General features: G+C 38.7%; 1 protein-coding gene across 2 annotated transcripts in view; it reads right to left on the bottom strand.

Annotated features, from left to right (window-relative positions):
* Positions 1-23,229, bottom strand: part of LOC105465761 (zinc finger C2HC-type containing 1B) — a 66,012-nt gene that overhangs the window by 5,015 nt on the left and 37,768 nt on the right. For both annotated transcript variants that reach the window (XM_011714347.3, XM_011714348.3), the window contains one exon: positions 21,719-21,827. In XM_011714347.3, coding sequence (XP_011712649.1) covers positions 21,719-21,827 — 109 coding nt within the window. Of the gene's footprint in view, positions 1-21,718; positions 21,828-23,229 lie in introns of those variants that run through there.

Raw genomic sequence — 23,229 nt, 5'->3', positions numbered from 1 at the left:
CAAAATCACAAACAAAAAGGGACATTACAACTGATACAACAGGAATACAAGAAAGCATCAGAGACTTATAAAGAACTATATGCTAACAAATTAGAAAAGCTAGAGGAAATGGATAAATTCCTAGACACATACAATCTACCAAGAATGAATCAGGGCTGGGCACCGTGGCTCATGCCTGTAATTCCAGCACTTTGGGAGGCCAAGGTGGGCGGATCACCTGAGGTCAGAAGTTCGAGACCAGTCTGACCAACATGAAGAAACCCTGTCTCTACTAAAAAAAAAAAAAAAAAAAATTAGCCTGGTGTGATGGCACATGCCTGTAATTCCAGCTACTTGGGAGGCTGAGGCAGGAGAATTGCTTATACCCGGGAGGTGGAGATTGCTGTGAGCCGAGATTGAGTCACTGTACTCCAGCCTGGGCAACAAGAGTGAAACTCCCTCTCAAAAAAACAAAACAAAACAAAACAAAACAAAACAAAACAAAAAAACAAACAATGAATCAGAAAGAAAAACCTGAACAGACCAATAACGAGTAATGTGCCGGGTGGGGTGGCTCATGACTGTAATCTCAGCACTTTGAGAGGCCACAGGTGGGTGGATCACGAGGTCAGGAGATTGAGACCATCCTGGCTAACATGGTGAAACCCCGTCTCTACTAAAAATACATAAAATTAGCCGGGCATGGTGGCGGGCGCCTGTACTCCCAGCTACTCGGTAGACTGAGGTAGGAGAATGGCGTGAACCTGGGAGGTGGAGCTTGCAGTGAGGGGAGATTGTGCCACTGCACTCCAGCCTGGGCGACAGAGCGATCTTCTGTCTCAAAAAAATAAATAAAAATAAAATAACAAGTAATGAGATTGAATCAGTAATAAAAAGTCTCCCAACAAAGAAAAGCTCAGCACCGGATAGCTTTACTTCCAAATGCTATCAAACTTGTAAAGAAAAACTAACACCTATTATTCTCAAACCATGTCAGAAAATTCAAAGGAGGAAATTCTTCTGAACTCATTCTGTGAGGCCAGTATTACCCTGCTACCAAAACCAGACAAGAACATAATGGAAATAGAAAACTACAGGCCAATACCCCTGACGAACACAGACACAAAAAAACTTCAACAAAATACTAGCAAAGTGAATCCAACAGCACCATAAAAGGATAATATATCAGATGAAAGGATGGTTCAACACATGCAAGTCAATAAATGTGATACCTCACAACAACAGAATGAAGGACAAAAACAATATGATCATTTCAATAGACAGAAAAAAGGAATGTTATAAAATTTAACTTCCTTTCATGATTACAACTCTTAACAAATTAGGCATAGAAGAAACATACCTCAGCATAATAAAGGTCATATCTGACAAATGTATAGCTAACATAATACTGAATGGGGAAAAGCTGAAAGAACTGTAACAAGATATTTGATATCCACTTCCACCACTTCATTTTTATTATTTATTTAGAGATTGGGTCATCATTTTTATTCAACATAGTACCGGAAGTCCTTGCCAGAGCAATCAGGCAGGAGAAATAAATAAATGTCATCTAAATTGGAATAGAGGAAGTAAAACTGTGCCTCTTTGTAAATAACATGGATATATGTATGTGTGTGTGTGTGTGTATGTACTATATAGACATGGATATATATATTAAAAAAATACATATATACTTATATGTGTATGCATGTATATAACCTAAAGACTCCACCAAAAACACTCTTAGAACCAATAAATGAATTTAGTAAAATTGCAGGATACAAAATCAACATATAAAAATCAGCAGCATTTCTATGTGCCAATAATAAACTGGCTAAAAAAGAAAACAATCTCATTTACAATAGCTAAGAAAAATAAAATACTTAGGAGTAAATTGAACCAAGAAAGTGAAAGACCTTTACGAGGAAAACTTCAAAACACTGATGAAAGAATGTTAAGAGGACACAAACAAATGGAAAGATATCTCATGCTGATGACTCAGAAGAATTAATATTGTTAAAATGACCATACTATGCAAAGCAATCTACAGACTCAATGTAATCCCAATCAAAACAACAATGACATTCTTCATATAAATACAAAAAAATCCTGAAATTTCTATAGAACCGTTAAAGAGCCCAAATAGCCATAGTGTTCCTGAGTAAAAAAAACAAAGCTGGAGGCATCACATACCTGATTTCAAAATATATTAAAAAGCTGTAGTAACTAAAACAGCAAGGTATTGGTATAAAAACAGACACATAAACCAATGAAACAGAATAGACACTCCAGGAATAAATGCATGCATTTATAGCTAACTGATTTCCAACAAAGCCATCAAGAATATAAATTGAGGAAAGGCATACTCGTCAATAATGGCACAGGGAAAACTGGATATCCAAGTACAGAAAAATGAAACTAGATTCCTATGTCTCACAATATACAAAAGTCATCCCAAAATTGATTAAAGACTTAAACGTAAGACCTAAAAACTATGAAATTGCTAAAAGAAAATAGGGAAAATGCTCTCAAACATTGGTCTAGGCAAAAAATGTATGGCTAAGACTTCAAAAGCACAGCCAACAAAAATAAAATAGACAAATGGGACTATGTAAACTAAAAAGCTTCTATGCAGCAAAGGAAGCAGTCAACAGAGTGAGAAGGACAACATGATGAATGAGAGAAAATATTTGCAAACCATTCATCTGCCAAGGAACTAATATTCAGAACAAGCAAGGAACTCAAACAACTTTTTGTGTTTTTTATCTAACACAACACAAAAACACCTGAGGAATTCAAACAACTTAACAGCAAAAAAACTAATAATCCCATGAAAAAGTGGGCAACGGATCTGAGTAGGCATTTCTCAAAAGAAGACATACCTTTCTCACCTCTGGTTAAAGGGGGGGAAAAAGGACTTAAAAATGGACAACAGGTATGTGGAAAAAATGTTCAACATAATGAATTATCAGGGAAATGCCGATCCAAGCTGCAATAAGACATCTTACCCTTGTTAGAATTGCTCTTATCAAAAAGACAAAAAATAACAGATGCTTGTGAGGATGCAGAGAAAAGGAAACTCTATATTATACACTGTTGTTTGGAAAGTAAATTAGTGCAGCCATTACAGAAGACAGTATGAAGTTTCCTCAACAAACTAAAAATACAACTAACATAAAATCCAGTAGTCTCACTACTGGGTATTTATTCAAAGGAAAGGAAATCAGTATATCAAAGGGATACCCATATCCTCTTGTTTATGGCAAGACTATTCACCATAGCAACATATGAAATCAATCTAAATGTTCATTAATGGATGAATGAATAAAAAATGTGAATAAAATTGGAAAAAAAAAGAAAATGTGGTATATATACCCAGTAGAATACTATTCAGCCATAAAAAAGAATGACATCCTGTCATTTGCAGCAATGTGTATGCAACTAGAGGTCATTATTGTTAAATGAATTAAGCCAGACACTGAAAGACAAATATTTGTTCTCATTCATATGTGGGAGCTAAAAAAGTTTTTTTCAGTGAGGTAGGGAATAGAATGATAGTTACCAGAGGCCAGGAAGGGTATGTGTGTGGCAGGGTGGTGGTGGAGAGGTTGGTTAGTAGGTACAAAAAACAGTTAGATAGAAATAGTAAGTTCTAGTGTTTGATAGCACAGTAGGGTGACTGCAGTTAACAACAATATATTGTATATTTCAAAATAACTAGAAAAGAAGATTTGAAATGTTCCCAACTCAAATAAATAATAAATGTTTGAGGTGATAGATATCTTAAATACCCTGATTTGATCATTACACATTTTATTCATGTATCAAAAATACCACATGCATTCCATAAAAATAGTATATATTCCACAAATAGTATATATCAACAAAAAGACCACCATATTACAAGTAGACTAATACCAGAACAGAACAAAGGAAATCTCGCTAAGTGAGATTCTAACTAATGCATGCGCTTGTTTGCATCAATGAAAGGCATTTGGTACTTTTCTCCAAGTCCTTAAATACTTTAGAGATTCACCTTCACCCAGTATGCTTCTAATTCCTCCCTGGAATGACTTCAAATTACATGTGACTAATTTAAAGACACATTAACCCTAGCAACTTTATTTTTGTTATTTTGTTTTAAGAGAAAAGGACTTATTTTGTCACCCATACTGGTGTGCAGTGGCATGATCATAGCTCACTGAACCCTTGAACACCTGTACTGGACTCAAGCAATCCTCCCACTTCAGTCTCCTGGGTAGCAAGAACTACAAGTGGGTGCCACCACATCTAGCTAATTTTTAAATTTTTCTTGTAGAGACAAGGTCTTGCTATGTTTCCCAGGCTGGTCTTGAACTTCTGGCATCAAGCGATCCTCTGACTTTGGCCTCCCAAAGCACTGGGATTATAAATGTGAGCCACCACACCCAGCCAGCAATTATACTTTTTAACGTAAGCAAGTAGAGAGTAAGAAATTAAATTTAAAAAGCATCTTGAACTTGAAATAAAAGAAAGCTGTCTCCTAAAGCTAATTAACATGATAATTCTATTCTATGATAATAATTTGAGTGTGAAATTATGGAATCAAGATTTCCACTTCTCCCCATACATTTCATTTAACAAGTATTTATTGAGTGCCTCATGTGTGCCACAAACAACTCTAAAAAGTAGGGATATTCCAGTACAATAGAGAAAGATACAGTAGACAATTCCCCTTTCTTGAAACTTACATCCCATTTCTTTTTGGCACAGCAGAGACAAATGAGTTAAATATATATTGAATATTAGATCGTGATAAATGTTATGTGGAAATAATAACAAAGGAATTAGGGAAGGCTTGGTTAGTTTTAAATACAGAGGTTGGAGAAGTCTCACTGAGATGACACTTTAGCAAAGAACTGAAGGAAGTGAATGAGTGAACAGTGCAGATTACTGGGAGAATGTTTTTGTTTTCAGCAGAAGGGGCAGCCAGTGAATGGTCATGAGACAGGAGTGTGCATGGCTGCTATGGTCAAGGAACAACCTGGGGCCACCTGAACCTGGAGCAGGATTAAGAAGAAATAGCACAGTATTTTGGGATTCAGTTTTTTAAGAAAAAGAAGAAATAGGAGAAGGTGAGCTCAGATGGTATTATGGAATCTAGTGTCAACCTTTTTTTTTTTTTTTTTTTTTTTGAGACAGAGTCTCACTCTGTCATCAGGCTGGAGTGCAGTGGTGATCTTGGCTCACTGCAACCTCCAGCTCCTGGGTTCAAGAGATTCTCCTGCCTCAGCCTCCCAAGTAGCTGGGATTACAGATGTGTGCCACCACACCTGGCCAATTTTTGTATTTTTAGTAGAGACAGGGTTTCACCATGTTGGCCAGGATGGTCTCCATCTCCTGACCTCATGATCTGCCCGCCTTGGCCTCCCAAAGTACTGGGATTACAGACGTGAGCCACCGTGCCCAGTCATGCCAACTATTTTAAGAATTTTGCCTTTTACTTAGTGACATCACAGTACTTACAAATTATCATTAACTAGTCAAGAGCAAACATAATACCATTTTGCTTAGATTTACTGATCTACTAGTCTATTTTCTTATGTATTAGAATGGTATCTTTATAATGTTCTGCTTAACATCACATACTAGGACACAGGACTTCTGATTCCTAACTTGGGACCTTTTCACTTATGTCTTGTTGCTATTTTAAAGAAATTAGTTCAAGGAAGGAAATTCTTTTCTGATTTTTAACACCATAACTGACATGCTGTCTTTTCCCATTCATGATCTCTTTCCAAGTTTACTAAACAAGAGCTCAATTGTTCTAGACCCTCGTGTTGATTTGTTATCTAATTCTTATAACTTAAGAAATATTCCTTCTTGAGAAATAAGATCTGACCTCAAACTTCAAGGAGTGTTTTTTGCTCCTTTAAGCATTCTCATATGTATTATCTCTGAAAAATAAAAAAAGAAACCATAATATAAAGACATTGTTTTTTATTTTTCTGAAGGACACTAGCATCGTACTTTAGAAAAAAGCGTATTAGTAAAAGTTTTACCAAATGAATACAATTTAAATTTTTTTCTTACTTAAAACTAATATCTACCTGATTGTTAAGTTTTTCCCAAATGAGGAAAAAACTAATGACTTGTCAGAATTCTGGAAAAATAGCAGAGTAGGAAGCACCAGGAATTTGTCTCCCCTCCTAGATAACAATTGCACTGGCAGAATGTGCCCCCTGTAACTATTTTGGACTCTGGAGTCTATTGAAGACTCAAAACTTCCAGGGGAAGGCTTGAACAGTAAGATACAGTTAATTTCATCAATTTCAGATCTTAGCACAGCAACAGCTACACATCCTCCACCCCTCAGCTGCATGGCAGGCAGCTCTGCACATATTCCTGGATCAATCTGGACATGGCCTGTGGGAGCCATGGTAGGCAAATAGGAACCCAAATAAAATTTCTAACTATCAGAGATTTATTCTCTGATCACTGATTGTTGTTTCTGATCAAAGAGGGACAAGGGGGCAGGTGGCCATTGTTGTTGTACCTTCCATCATTGTTGTAAGCCCCTTCTCCTCTGGCTGAAGTAACTTCCAGGGGATTTAAAGGGATAGTGCCCTTCTCTCCTTTTATTTTTGTCTTTTCCCCCTTTTGGAAACTAGACATTAAAAACTAGGCTTTAAAAAAAAAAAAAACTACATATATTAGGAAATTAGAAAGTGAACATGCCACACCCAGAAAAAGGCACAGGCTCAAAAAGACTGAGAAAACCTTACTTAAGTTGACACCTCAGACTGATCCTTGGCAGAGAGACAGTCACACACACACACACACACACACACACACACACACACACACACACAGAGAGACAGAGACAGACAGAGACAGAATAGCAAACCCTGCAGAAGTGAGAAAATCTAATTTCCACAGTTACACATTATTAGGTCCAAATGTCCAATTTACAACAAAGAAAATCACAAGCCAGACAAAGAAAGAGGAAAGTATAGCCCCTTCAAAGAAAAAAAAAATCAACACAAACTGTTCCCAGAAAAGACCTGATGACAGATATACTAAACAGATCTATTAAACAAATACTTTCAAACAACTGAAGATGTTCAGAGAACTAAAAAATGATGTGAAGAGACTCAAGAAAAAAATATGTGAACAAAATGGAAATATCCACGGAGATAAATCCTGAAAAGAAACCAAATAAAATTCTAGAACTGAAAAATAGACTAAATGAAATGAAAACTTTACTGGTAGGATTCAAGGACACATTTCAGCAAACAGAGGAAAGACTCAGCAAACTTAAAGACAGGACAATGGAAATTATCGAGTCTGAGGAAGAGAAAGAGAAAAAATTAAGGAAAGGTGAGCAGAGCCTTAGGGATCTGTGGGACACTGTCAAACTGACCGACATATGCATTGTGGGAATACCAGAAGGAGCAGAGAGAAAAGGGCAGAGAGAAATAATGGCTGAAAACTTGCCAGATTTAACAAAAGACATGACTATAAACATGTAAGAATCATTCAAAAACTAAAAGTAAGACGGACTCAGAGACCAACATTGAGATACATTATAATCAAACTTCCAAAAGAAAAAGACAAAAAATAATCAGAGTAAAGAGAAAAAAAAAATGACTTGTCACAAACAAGGAATGTTCAATCAGATCAGTAGACTTCTCAACAGAAACCTTAGAGGATGAAACACAGTGGGCCAATATATTCAAAGTGCTAGAAGAAAAAAACTGTCAACCAAAAATCCCATATACAAAAAAACTATCCTTCAAAAAGTAAGGGAGGAGATGGGCACAGACGTGCATGACTCTAGTCCCACCTACTCAGGAGGCTGAGGTAGGAGGACTGCTTGAGTCCAGGAGCTTGAGTTTAACCTGGGCAACATAGTAAGGTCCTGTCTCTTACAAAAAAAAAAAAAAGGTGAGGAAGAAATTAAAACATTTCCAGATAAAAGCTGAGGGAGTTCATTATCATAAGACCTGCCCTGCAAGAAATACTCAAGGGAATCCTGCAAGGTGAAGTAGGAGGATACTAGACAGAAACTTGAAGCTGTATGAAGAAATCAAAATCTCAATAAAGGTAAATGCATGGACAATTATAAAAGCTAGTACTATTGTAATAATGGTTTGTAACTCCACTTTTTTGTTTTCTACATGATTTGAGACTAATACATTTTTACAAACAATTATTAGTCTAAAAATTAGTACTGTAACTGGTTTGTAACTCCACATTTTGTTTTATACATAATTTAACAGACCAAATAGAGGAATTATAGTTTAGTATACAAAGCACAAGTTAAGGATCCCTTATCTGAAATGCTTGGGACCAAAGTGTTGCAAATTTTTTTAAAATCTTGGAATATTTGCATTATACTTACTGGTTGAACATCACTAATCCAAAAATCAATTGCATGTCATGTCAGTGCTCAAAAAGTTTCAGATGTTGGAGCATTTTACATTTCAGATTTTCAGATTAGGAACATTCGACCTGTATAAAGATGTAATTTTGTTAAATCAACAACCAAAATGGGTGGAAAAGAAGTTGCTGAAGGAGCAGTTTTTGTATGTTATGAAGATAAGCTGGTATAAACTCAAATTAGAATGTGATAAGATTAGGAAGTTAAATGTAGTCCCCATGGTAACCACTAAGAAAATAGTTACAGAATACATACAAAAGGAAATGAGGAGGGAATATAAATGTTTTGCTTCAAAAATCAACTAAAAACAAAATAAGACAGTTGTATTAGTCTGTTTTCATGCTGCTGATAAAGACATACCCAAGACTGGGCAATTTACAAAAGAAAGAGGTTTATTGGACTTATAGTTCCACGTGGCTGGGAAGGCCTCACAAGTATGTTGGAAGGTGAAAGGCATGTCTCACATGGCAGCAGACAAGAGAACACAGAGCTTGTGCAGGGGAGCTCCTCTTTTTAAAGGCGTCAGATCTCATGAGACTTATTCACTATCACAAGAACAGCACAGGAAAGACTTGCCCCCATGATTCAGTTACCTCCCACTGGGTCCCTCCCAAAACACATGGGAATTCAAGATGATATTTGGGTAGAGACACAGCCAAACCATATCATTTTGTACCTGCCCCCCGCTGCCCCAAATCTCATGTCCTCACATTTCAAAACCAATCATGCCTTCCCAACAGTCCCCCAAAGTCTTAACTCATTTCAGCATTAATTCAAAAGTCCACAGTCCAAAGTCTCATCCAAGACAAAGCAATTACTTTCTGTCTATGAGCCTGTAAATCAAAAGCAAATTATTTACTTCCTAGATACAATGGGGATACAGGCACTGTGTAAATATAGCCATTCCAAATGGGAGACATTGGCCCAACAAAGGGGCTACCAGCCCCATGCAAGTCTGAAACCTGCGGGACAGTCAAATCTTAAAGCTCCAAAATAATCTCCTTTGACTCCATGTTCCACATCCAGGTCACTCTGATGCAAGAGGTGAACTCCCACAGCCTTGGGCAGCTCCACCCCTAGGGCTTTGCAGGATACAGCCCCACTCCTGGCTGCTTTGTGGGCTGGTGTTGAGTGTCTGGGGCTTTTCCAGGTGCATGGTGCAAACTATTGGTGGAGCTACCATTGTGGGGTCTGAAGGATGGCAGCCGGCCCTCTTCTCACAGCTCCACTAGACGGTGCCCCAGTCGGGACTCTGTGTGGGGGCTTTGATCCCACATTTCCCTTCCACACTCCCCTAGCAGAGGTTCTCCATGAGGGCCCCACCCCTGTGGCAAACTTCAGCCTGGGCATCCAGGTGTTTCCATACATCTTCTGAAATCTAGACAGAAGTTCCTAAACCTCAGTTCTTGACTTCTGTGCACCCACAGGCTCAACACCACATGGAAGCTGCCAAGGCTTGGGGCTTCCACCCTCTGAAGCAACAGCCTGAGCTGTCTCTTGGCCCCGTTTAGTCAGGGCTGGAGCAGCTGAGACACAGGGCACCAAGTTCCTAGACTGCACACAGCAGAGGGATGCTGGGCCCGGCCCACAAAACCATTTTTCCCCCTAAACCTCCGGACCTATGATGGGAGATGCTGCCACAAAGGGCTCTGACATGCCATGGAGACATTCTCCTCATTGTCTTGGGGACTAACATTCAGCTCCTCATTATTTATGCAAATTTCTGCAGCCAGCTTGAATTTCTCCCCAGAAAATGGGATTTTCTTTTCTATTGCACTATGGACTTTTGAATTAATGCTGAAATGAGTTGAGACTTTGGGGGACTGTGGGGAAGGCATGATTGGTTTTGAAATGTGAGGACATGAGATTTGGGGGGGCAGGTACAAAATGATATGGTTTGGCTGTGTCTCTACCCAAATATCATCTTGAATTCCCATGTGTTTTGGGAGGGACCCAGTGGGAAGTAACTAAATAATGGGGGCAAGTCTTTCCTGTGCTATAAAAGTTGCAGGCTGCAACTTTTCCACACTTTTATGCTCAGTTCCCCTTTTAAAACTGAATGCCTTTAACAGCACCCAAGTCACATATTGAATGCTTTGCTGCTTAGAAATTTCTTCTGCCAGATACCTTAAGTCATCTCCCTGAAGTCCAAAGTTCCACAAATCTCTAGGGCAGGGGCAAAATGCCACCAGTCTCTTTGCTAAAACATAGCAAAAGGAACCTTTGCTCCAGTTCCCAACAAGTTCCTTATCTCCATCTGAGACCCCTTCAGCCTGGATTTCATTGTCCATATCACTATCAGTATTTTGGTCAAAGTCATTCAACAAGTCTCTAGGAAGTTCCAAACTTTCTCACATTTTCCTGTCTTTTTCTGAGGCCTCCAAACTGTTCCAACCTCTGCCTGTTACCCTGTTCCAAAGTCACTTCCACATTTTCAGGTATCTTTTCAGCAGCGCCCCAATCTACTGGTACCAATTTACTGTATTAGTCTGTTGTCATGTTGCTGATAAAGACATACCTAAGGCTGGGCAATTTACAAAAGAAAGAGGTTTATTGGACTTACAGTTCCACATGGCTGGGAAGACCTCACAATCATGGTGGAAGGTGAAAGGCATATCTCACACGGCAGCAAAGAGAACAGAGAGCTTGTGCAGGGGAACTCCTCTTTTTAAAACCATCAGATCTCGTGAGACTTACTCACTGTCATGAGAATAGCACAGGGAAGGCATGCCCCCATGATTCAATTACTTCCCGCCAGTTCCCTCCCACAACACATGGGAATTCAAGATGAGATTTGGGTGAGGACACAGCCAAATCATATGAACAGTGATGCAGGAAATGAGGAACAAAAAAGCTATAAGGCATATCCAAAACATATATCAGAATGACAAATATCTCTCCTTATCAGTAATTCCTTGAAATGTAAATTGATTTAACTGTCCAATCAATAGGCAGAGACTGGCAGAATGAATAAAACTACATGCTGTCTATAAAATACTCATTTTAGATCCAAAGACACAAATAGATTGAAATTGAGAGAACGGAAAAAGATATGGCATGCAAATAATAACCAGAGAGAACAGAGGCCACTAATATTAGTGGCTACACTAATATTAGACAAAATAAACTTTAAATCAAAAAAGATTACAAGAGACAAAGAGGAACCTACTGACAGGCTATCAAAATATATGAAGCAAAAATCAACAGAACTAAAGGGAGAAATAGACAGTTCTACAATAATAGTTGGAGACTTCAATACCCCACTCCAATACCAACTAGATAAAGATACGTAAGAAAATAGAGGACTTAACACAATAAACCAACTAGATCTAACAGACATATACAGAACACTCTACTCAAAAACGGCAATATATATTTCTCAAGGGCACATGCAACATTTTTCAGAATGAACCACGTTAAGCCACAAATTAAGTATCAGTAAATGTAAAAAGACATATATCATATGAAGTGTCTTCTCCAACCACAGTGAGATAAAGCAGAAATAAAACTATAAAATTCATAAATTTGTGGAAATTAAACAACATATTCTTAAGCAACCAATGTATCAAAGAAGAAATCACAAGAGAAATTAGAAAATATTTGGAGATGAACGAAGCTCAAGAAAAAACACACTGAAACTTATGGGACTTAGCAGTGCTAAGGGGGAATTTACACCTATAAATGCTTACATTAAAAAAACAAAAAAGATCTCAAGTCAACAATCCAACTTTGCAAATTATGGAATGAGAGAAGAACAAATGAAATCAAAAGCTAGTGGAAGAAAGTAAATAATAAAGTTTAGACAGAGAGAAATGAAATCAAGAATAGAAAAATAAGAGAGAAAAATCAATAAAACCAAAAGTTGGTTCTTTGAAAAGAACCAATAAATTGAAAAACCATAGGGGCAGGGGCCAAGATGACCAATTAGAAGCAGCTGTGGTCCACAGCATTCACAGAGAGGAACAAAACAGGCAAGTGAATACAGCACCTTCAACTGAAACATCCAGGTTCTCACATTGGTACTGATTAGGGAATCAACTCAATACACGGAGAATGAAGAAAAGTAGGGTGGTGCGATGGCCCACCAGGAGTGACATGGAGCCAAGGAAACCCCCACCCCCAGCCAAGGGAAGCAATTAGTGACTATGTGACCCAAGAAACCATGCTTCTCCCATGGATCTTTGCAACCTGTGGATCAGGAGATCCCCTTGTGAGCCCACGCACCAGAGCTTTGGATCTGTCACTTAGAACTGGGTAGAGACTTGGCAGAGCAACTGCTGAGGCACACACAGAAACCCAAGAACTTTAAACACACCAGTCTTTCTGCAACTCAGGCAAGGTGGGTGGTTCACATATACCCCTAGGAAGGGGGCAGAATCCAGGGAGCCAATCAGCATCATTCTGTAGACCCCACTTCCACCGCACCTCACAAGATAAGACCCACTGTCTTGGAATTCCAGCAAGCCATCAGCAACAGGGTGGAGCCTGCCTGAGACAGGATGGAGCCTCAAGAGGAGAGTGGAGGGCAATACCTCTGCTGTTCGGTCAATTCAGCCATTTCAGCCTGTGGGCTTTGGAAAGTCAAAACGGTCCAGACGAGGAAGGGTTTCCCTAGAAGTGCAACACAGCAGCTTTGCCAGATCATGGCCAGACTGCTTCTTCGTCACTGGGTAGAACCTTCCAGCTGGACCCTCCAGCCATGCCTGCCTGCACATATTAGAGACAGAGCTCTGATCTCTCCCTGGGATGAAGTGCCCAGAGGAGGGGAGCGCTGTCACCTGGGTTGGTTGGATGACTTAGCCCTTCTGGCCTTTGGGTTTTGTAGAGGCCAAGTTGACAAGGGCAGAGGCAGTTCATCACCACAGCACAGCTGTTTTGTTGAGGTATGGCCAGACTGCTTCTTTAAGCAAGACCCTGATCCACTCCTCCTTGTGGGGCAGGTACTCCCAGTCAGGTCCCACCCACAGTGGCCTCCGGTCACCCTGGCCTGTGTTATCCCTGGGACAAAGTGTCTGAAAGGTGGGGCAGGCTGCCAACTTGGCCATTTGGCTTCTCAGCTTGTCCAGCCTGTGGGCCTTGGAGAGCCCAAACAGATCAGGGACTGAAGGGATCTCCAATACAGCATAGCTGCTCTATCAAAAGCAGACTGCTTCTTTAAGAGGGTTCCTGGTCCTGACTGGGTAGGACCTCCCAACAGGAGTCTTCAGCCACCTCCTACAGGCAAATTTGGGCCAGCAATAGGTCAAGACCCCTGGGACAGAGCTTCCAGAGGAAAAAGTTGGCTGCCATCTTTGCTATTTCACAGGCTTCACAGGTGATACCTCAAGGTACCAAAAAAAAAAAAAAGAAAGAAAACTAAGGTTTAGAGTGGATCCCCAGCAAACCATAGCAGCCCTATGGAAGAGTTGCCAGACTGTTAAAAGAAAAACAAATAGAAAACAACAACGAAACCCATCCAAAGATCAGCAGCATAAAAAATCAAAGGTAGATAAACCCACTAAGATGAGAGAGAATCAATGCAAAAACACTGAAAACTCAAAAAGCCAGAGTGCCCCTTTTCCTTAAAATGACTACAACACCTCTCCAGCAAGGGCTCAGAACTGGGCTGGGCTGAGATGGTTGAAATGACAGAAGTAGGTTTCAGAAGGTGGGTAATAAACTTCACTGAGATAAAAAAGCGTGTTGTAAACCAATGCAAAGAAGCTAAGAATCACGATAAAATAATACAGGAGCTGAGAGCCAAAATAACCAGTTTAAAGGGAAACATAACTAATCTGTTAGAGCTGAAAAGCACACTACAGGACTTCACAATGCAATCACAAATATTAATAGCAGAATAGACCAAGTGGAAGAAAAAATCTCAGAGTAAGAAAGAATCTCAGAGCTTGAAGACTATCTTTCTGAAATAAGACAGGCTGACAAGAATAGAGAAAAAAGAATGAAATAAATGAACAAAACCTCTGAGAAATATGGGATTATGTAAAGAGACCAAATCTACAACTGATTGGTGTACCTGAAAGAGACAAAGAGAATGGAACCAAGTTGGAAAACACACTTTAGGATATAATCCAGAACTTCCCCAACCTAGCAAGACAGGCCAATATTCAAATTCAGGAAATACAGTGAACCCCAGTAAAATACTCTGTGAGAAGAGAGATCATCCCCAAGACCTATAATAATCAGATTCTCCAAGATTGAAATGAAAGAAAATATATCTAAAGAACTCTTCACCCCAAAACAACAGAATATACATTATTCTCATTGCCACATGGCACTTAACTCTAAAATTGATCACATAATCAGAAGTAAAACACTCCTCAGCAAAAGCAAAAGAGCTGAAATCCTAACAACCAGTCTCTCAGACCACAGCACAATCAAATTAGAACTCAAGGTTAAGAAATTCACTCAAAACCACACCACATCACATGGAAACTGAACAACTCAAGATTAAGAAATTCATTCAAAACCACACCACTACATGGAAACTGAACACTACATGGAACCTGCTCCTGAATGACTTGCGAGCAAATAATGAAATTAAGGCAGAAATCAAGTTCTTTGAAACTAATGAGAACAAAGACACAATGTACCAGAATCTCTGGGTTGCAGCTAAAGCAGTGTTAAGAGGGAAATTTATAGCACTAAATGCCCACACCAAAAAGCTAGAAAGATCTCAAATTGACAACTTTTTTTTTTTTTTTTTGAAACGGAGTCTTGCACTGTGGCCCAGGCTGGAGTGCAGTGACCGGATCTCGGCTCACTGCAAGCTCCGCCTCCCGGGTTCACACCATTCTCCTGCCTCAGCCTCCCGAGTAGCTGGGACTACAGGCGCCTGCCACCTCGCCCGGCTAGGTTTTTTTTTGTATTTTTCAGTAGAGACGGGGTTTCACCATGTTAGCCAGGATGGTCTCGATCTCCTGACCTCGTGATCCGCCCATCTCGGCCTCCCAAAGTGCTGGGATTACAGGCTTGAGCCACCGCGCCCGGCCTTCAAATTGACAACTACTAAAAGAGCTAGGAAACCAAGAGCAAACAAACCCAAAGCTAGTAGAAGACAAGAAATAATCAAGATCAGAGCTAAACTGAAGAAAGTAAAAACACAAAAAAAAAACCTTCAAAAAATCAAAGAATCCAATAACTGTTTTTTTAAGATTAATAAGATAGATAGACTGCTAACTAGACTGATAAAGAGGGAGAGAAGATTTAAATAAACACAATCGGAAATGATAAGGGGGATATCACCACTGATCCCACAGAGATACAAACAACCATCTGAGAATACTATAAACAACCCTATGCACATAAACTAGAAATTCTAGAAGAAAATTCCTGGACACATACATCCTCCCAAGACTGAACAGGGAAGAAACAGAATGCCTGAACAGAACAATAACAAGTTCTGAAATTGAGGCAGAAATAAATAGCCTACCAGTCAAAAAAAAAAAAAAAAGCCCAGGACCAGATAGATTTACAGATGAATTCCACTAAAGGTACAAAGAAGAGCTGGTACTATTTCTACTGAAACTATTTCAAAAAATTGAAAAGGAGGGAATCTTCCCTAACGCATTTTTTTTTCTTTTTTGAGATGGAGTCTCACTCTGTCACCCAGGCTGGAGTGCAGTGGGTCAATCTCAGCTCACTGCAACCTCTGCCTCCCAGGTTCATGTGACTCTCATGCCTCAGCCTCCTGAGTAGCTGGGATTACAGGAGCCCACCACCAAAACCTGTCAGAGATACACCACCAACAACAAAAACTTCAGGTCAATACCATTGATGAACATCAATGCAAAAATCCTCAACAAAATACTGGCAAACCAAATCCAGCAGCACATCAAAAAACTTATCCACTACAATTAAGTAGGCTTCATCCCTGGGATGCAAGGTTGGTTCAATGTACACAAATCAATAAATGTGATACATTACACAAACAGATCTAAAGATATGATTATCTCAATAGATGCAGAAAGGACCTTCAATAAAACTCAACATCCCTTTATATAAAAAACTCTCAATAAACTATGTATTAAAGGAACACATTTCAAAATAATAAGTGCCATATATGACAAACCCACAGCATATATCACACTGATTTGGCAAAAGCTGGAAGCATTCTCCTTGAAAACTGGCACAAGACAAAGAGGCCCTCTCTCACCACTCCTGTTCAATATAGTATTGGAAGTTCTGTCCAGGGCAATCAGGCAAAAGAAAGAAAGAGGATTCCAATAAGAAGAGAGGAAGTCAAACTATCTTTATTTGCAGATGACATGATCCTATATCTAGAAAACCCCATTGTCTCAGGTCAAAAACTTCTTAAGTTGGTAAGCAACTTCAGCAAAGTCTCAAAATACAAAATCAATGTGCAAAAATTGCTAGCATTCCCATATACAAACAATAGGCAAGCTGAGAGCCAAATCATGAGTGAACCTCCATTCACAATTGGCACAGAAAGAATAAAATGCCCAGGAATACAGCTAACAAGGGAAGTGAAGAATCTCTTCAAAGAGAACTATAAACTACTGCTCAAAGAAATCAGAGATGACACAAACAAATGGAAAAATATACCATGCTCATGAATAGGAAGAATCAATATCATGAAAATTGACATACTACCTAAAGCAATTTATAGATGCAATGCAATTTCCATTAAACTACCACTGACATTCTTCACAGAATTAGAAAAAAACTATTTTAAAATTTATATGAAATCAAAACAGAGCCCAGATAGTCAAGACAATCCTAAGCAAAAGGAACAAAACTGGAGCCATCACGCTACCCAACTTCAAACTACACTATAAGACTACAGTAACCAAAACAGTATTACACAAGTACAAAAAGACTCAGAGACCAATGGAACAGAATAGAGAAGCCAGAAACAAGTTTGTACACCTAAAACCATCTGATCTTCAAAAAACGTGACAAAAACAAGCAATGGGGAAAGAATTATTTATTTAATAAATGGTACTGCTATAACAGGCCAGCCATATGCAGCAAATTGAAACTAGACTCCTTCCCTATACCATCTGCAAAAATCAACTCAAGATGTATTAAGGACTTAAATGTAAAGCCCCAAAACTATAAAAACCATAGAAGAAAATTTAGGCAATACCATTCAGAACATAGGCATGGGCAAAGATTTCATGATGAAGACACCAAAAGCAATTGCGACAAATGCAAAAATTGACAAATGGGGTCTAGTTAAACTAAAGAGCTTCTGCACTGTGAAAGAAACTATCATCAGAGTGAACAATTTACAGAATGGGAGAAAATGTTTGCAATCTATCCATCTGACAAAGATCTAATATGTAGCATCTACAAGGAACTTACACAAATTTAAAAGATAAAAACAACTTCATTAAAATGTAGGCCAAGGACATAAACAGGCGCTTCTCAAAAGAAGACATACATGTAGCCAACAAACATATGAAAAAAGCTCAACTACTCTTAACATAAGAGAAATGTAAATCAAAACCACAATAAGATACCATCTTACACCAATCAGAATAGCTATTATTAAAAAGTTAAAAAATAACAGATGCTGGCAAGGTTGTGGAGAAAAAGGAACAGTTTTACACTGTTGGTGGAACTGTAAATTAGTTTGACCATTGTGGAAGACAGTGTGGTGATTCCTCAAAGATCTAGAGGCAGAAATACCATTTGACCCAGCAATCCCATTACTGAATATATACCCAAAGGAATATAAATCATTCTATTATAAAGATACATGCACATGTATTTTCATTGTAGCACTATTCACAATAGCAAAGACATGGAATCAACCTAAATGTCTATCAATGGTAGACTGGATAAAGAAAATGTGGTACATATGCACCATGGAATACTATGCAGCCATAAAAAGGAATGAGATGGTGTCCTTTGCTGGGACATGAATGGAGCTGGAGGCCATTATCTTCCACAAATTAATGCAGGAACAGAAAACCAAATCCCACATGTTCTCACTTATAAGTGGGAGCTGGATAATGAGAAAACATGGACACACGCTGGGGAACAACACACACTGAGGCCTGTTGGAGAATGGGGGAAGGAGGGAGATCATGAAGAAGAATAGCTCATGGATGCTCGGCTTAATACCTAGGTGACGGGATGATCTGTGCAGCAAATCACCATAGCCCATGTTTACCTATGTAATAAACCTGCATATCCTGCACATGTACCCCTGAACTTAAAAAGAAAACCATTAGCTTGATAGACTAATTTAAAAAAAAAGAGAGGGGCCAGGCACAGTGGCTAACGCCTGTAATCCCAGCACTTTGCAAGGCCAAGACAGGCAGATCACTTGAGGCCAGAATTTCAAGACCAGCCTAGCTAACACGGCAAAACTCTGTCTCTATTAAAAATACAAAAATTAGCCAGGTGTGGTGGTGTGTGTCTGTGGTCCCAGCTACTGGAGAAGCTGAGACAGGAGAATCGCCTGAACCCAGGAGATGGAGGTTGCAGTAAGCTAAGATTTCGCCACTGCAATTCAGCCTTGGCAACAAAGTGAGGCTCTCTCTCAAAAAAAAAAAAAAAAAAAAAAGTTAATATTTAAAAAGAGAAAACACACAAATTACTAAAATCAGAAATGAAAGTGGAGATATAACTACCAATGCTATAGAAATAAAAAAGGATTTCATGAAAGTATTATGAAAAAATATATACCAAAAAATCGGATAACCTAGATGAAATGGATGAATTCCTAAAAAACAAAACACCTACCTACAGTAAATCATGAACGAATAGAATATTTCAAAGACTTATAACTAGTAAGGAGATAGAATTAATAATAAAAAATCTTATGACATTAAAATGCTCCAGACCTGAGAGCTTCACTGGTAAATTCTACCAAACATTTAAAGAAGAACTAATACCAAACCTTCTCAAACTTTTCCCAAACATATTAAGAAGTAGGAACATTCCTAATTCATTCCATAAGGCCAAGGGTGCCCTGACTTCAAAGACACTATAAGAAAACTACATCCCTTACGAACATTAATGCAAAAATCCTCAATAAAATACTAACAAATCAAGTTCAGTAGCATCTTAAAAGGATTATACACCATGACCATGTGAGATTTGTTCCTGGGATACAGGGATGGTTCAACACATGAAAATTGATCAATGTACACTACATTTACAGAATAAAGGACAAAAAATACATCACCAACTCAATTGATGCATAAAAAAGCATTTGAGAAAATTCAACACCCTTTCATGATAAAAAAAAAAAAAACACCAACAAACAGGACATAAATAAACAGAAATATATTAGATGTTCATGGATTTGAAGACTTACTATTGTTAAGCTGTCCATACTAAACAAAGCAATCTACAGATTCAGTGCAATCACTGTTAAAATCTCAATGATGTTTCTTGCAGAAATAAAAAAGCCCAACCTAAAATTCACATGGAATCTCAAGGGATCCCAAATAGCCAAAGCAATCTTGGCTGTATCTTGGAGGACTCATAGTTCCTTATGTCACTACTTACTAAAAGCTATAGTAATCAAGGAAATGTAATACTGGCATAAAGACAGACATATAAACCAAGAACAGAGTCCAGAAATAAACCCTTGTTTACATGGTCAAATGATTTTTGACAAGGGTGCAAGACCATTGGTTGAATGGGGAAATTGGACATCCACATTCGAAAGAATGAAGCTGGACCATTACCTAACACCATATATTAAAAATTAACTCAAAATGGATCAAAGACCTAAAATATAAGATCTAAAGCTAGCCTTAGCTTAGACAAAAACATAGGAGTAAACCTCTCTGACCCTGGATTAGGCAAAGATTAATCCAATTTCTTGGATTTCTTGGTCACCAGAGGCAACCAAAGAAAAATAGACAAATTGGACTTCACGAAAATTTTAAAAATTTATGAATCAGGAGAATATCAACATAGTGAGAACTCATCTCTATGAAAAATTTAAAAATTATCTGGGCATGGTGGCACATGCCTATAGTCCTGGGTACTTGGGAGGCTGAGGTGGGAGGGTCACTTGAGCCTGGGAGGTTGAAGTTGCAGTGAGCTATGATTGTGCCACTGTACTCCAGCCTGGGCAACAGTGACCCTGTCTCAAAATCAAACAAACAAACACACACACACATACACAAGAATATCAACAGAGTAAAAACGGCAACCCATGGAATAGGAAATAAAAGAATATTTATAAACCATATGGCTGATAAGGGATTAATATCCAGAATACATAAAGAATTCCTAAAAGTCAACAACAAAAACAACTAATTACACTGGTGATTAAGTTAGCAAAAACCAAAACAACAAAAACAATTCAAAAATGGGCAAAGGACTTGAACAGACATTTTTTCAACGAATATATACAAATGATCAATAAGCACTTGAAAAGAGGCTTAACCTCACAAATCATTAGAGATATGCAAATTAAAACTAAAATGAGATACCACCTCATCCCCATTAGGATGGCTCCTATGGTTCTGCCTTGCTGCTACTTTGAAGAAATTACAGTCAGCCTCTGTTCCCATGGGTTCCACATCTGCAGATTTAACAACTACAGATGGAGAACATTTAAAAATAAATAAATAAATAAAACACAACTGTACCAATAATAATAAAAAATAATACAACAATTTTAATATAGCATAACAACTACTTACATAGTATTTATATTGCCTTAGGTATTATAAGTAATCTGGAGATGATTTAGTGTATACAGGAGGATGTGCCTAGGTTATATACAAATTCTACACCATTTTATATCAGGAACTTGAACATCGCAGGTTTTGGTATCCACTAGGGCCCTGGGACCAATTCCCTGTGGATACCGAGGGATGACTGTACAGAAATTCTTGACTTATGATAGTTTGACATAAGATTTTTCAACTTTACATGAGTTAATTGGGGTGTTAAATGCATTTTTTAAAATCATATTTCTATTTACAATGGGCTTATCAGGACATAGCCCCATCATACATTGAGGAGGATCTGTATTTATTTCTAGAGAAGAAACTTTCCCTTTCTTTTCAACACAAACATAAGACACATGGTCTTCTCCTGTTTTCAATCTCTTCAATTTTACTAGACCAGAGAACAATGGTTCTAGACTCCCATTGCAATAATAGAATTTGACTTGTACATTGTGAAAGTTGTGTAATCCTGATAAATTAAGAAATACTCCCTTTTGGCAAATAAGCTTTAACCTCTACTCCAAATATCTTTGCATCCAGAAGCAACAGTGAATGTCTTAGAGCCTTTGCAGACTACCGGTGAATCCCAGACCCAATAGTGATCTCCTCTGACCCCCATCATTTGAGAGCTGAAATGCACTCTCTGACTCACCGGACTTGGTTGGGACTTCACTTGTGGCCACCTGGGCCCTGTTCTGCAGCAAAGCTCCCACGGCACTGGTAACAGTTGGTTCTTTTTTTGGACCCATCTGAGCCCTACCCTACAGAGAGAGAAAGAAAGAGAGACAAAGAGAACACCTTCTGTAATCTCAGGTACCACATAGGAGGTACAGTTGTTCCCACTTCACCAGCAGCAGACTGGCATCATCTGCAGGGACTCCCTGAATCCAGGAGAAGGGGACAGACACACACCCTGCACTTCAGTTAGCCTAGTTCTTGTCCTCCCAGCTGGTGCTCAAAGCCATATCTGGGTTTTGAAGCTTCCCTTCCATAATGAAGCCCTTGGGGTTGTTAGTGGTATATTCATCCTATAAAATTAGTTGTATGGAGACATAAGAAATCACTTAATGTCAATAAAGGTTAAAGAACATTTTATTTTTTTCATTACAGTTGAAGACAGTTTTGTTTTGTTTTGTTTTGTTTTAACATGAACAGAGAAGAAAAACAGATTGGCAGGCAACAAATGTTTTAAGCATGAAATTACAACATCCCTATACCATCCCCCTCCCTGCAGAGCAGCAGCCGCAGAATAGTTATATTAAAACGAAATAAGGACCAAAAGGTTTCTCACATGCTCATTTCACCTTGTCACTGATCCCACCTCCAGTTCCATGGAAACTGCAGTATAAAGATAACCTGTTACCCTAAGTGAGAATTCTCACTTGGGTAAGAATGGCTGAGAGACTATAACACACAGCTCATCCCCATTCACACAAATAAAGCTATTTTTAGAGGCCCATATTGGTCTCTTTTGGTTAAGGGTATGACACATTTTAAAAGCTGATTATGTTTAAAATAGAAACATATTTCGGCTGTGTTGTTAACAGCCCTTCAAAACTGAAACAACCCCTCCTTTCCTGTTCCATTTTTGAGTAAGCCTCACTATTAGACAAGGCTCCAAAGTGGTGAAGCTGGCACAAAGGAAACAAATACGGCTGTTCAGATATACTCTACAGTGAGTGAAGGAATTCACAAAGCAAGCAATTTTTCTTCTGTGTTCCCAATCACCACTCAGCTCTGGAAAACAAGGAGAGGAATGGGGCCAAGTCACTGGTTACACTGACAGCCAGCTGGCCTTCTTCAGGAATAAAAACACTTCCGTTTGCTGCTTTCCTGTACTCTCCTTGGCCCCACTAAAGCTGACTAACTATGGAGACCGGTAAGAGGAACCATTTGCAGAAATGTAACTCACCCTTTACTGCTTTACAGAATGTAGGTAGACTTATACAAAGAAACTTTTCCATAATTAGGCTGTAATCAAGCCCAAAGTAGTCATATTCCTCCAAAGGTGTGGTGCCAATCGTATCAACTAGAAAAGGCTACTGGAGAAGGGGAGGGTGGGGTAATGTAGAGAGAGGAAAGGAGGAGCCCCTATGTGCAAGACACTGAACTGGGTCCTTCACTTATCTTTAAGTCCCCCAACAACTCAGCAAGGCACACATG

The sequence above is a fragment of the Macaca nemestrina genome, chromosome 5, assembly GCF_043159975.1.
Source record: "Macaca nemestrina isolate mMacNem1 chromosome 5, mMacNem.hap1, whole genome shotgun sequence".
Classification (NCBI taxonomy): Eukaryota; Metazoa; Chordata; class Mammalia; order Primates; family Cercopithecidae; genus Macaca; species Macaca nemestrina.
This window is presented reverse-complemented; position numbering and strand designations above follow the sequence as displayed.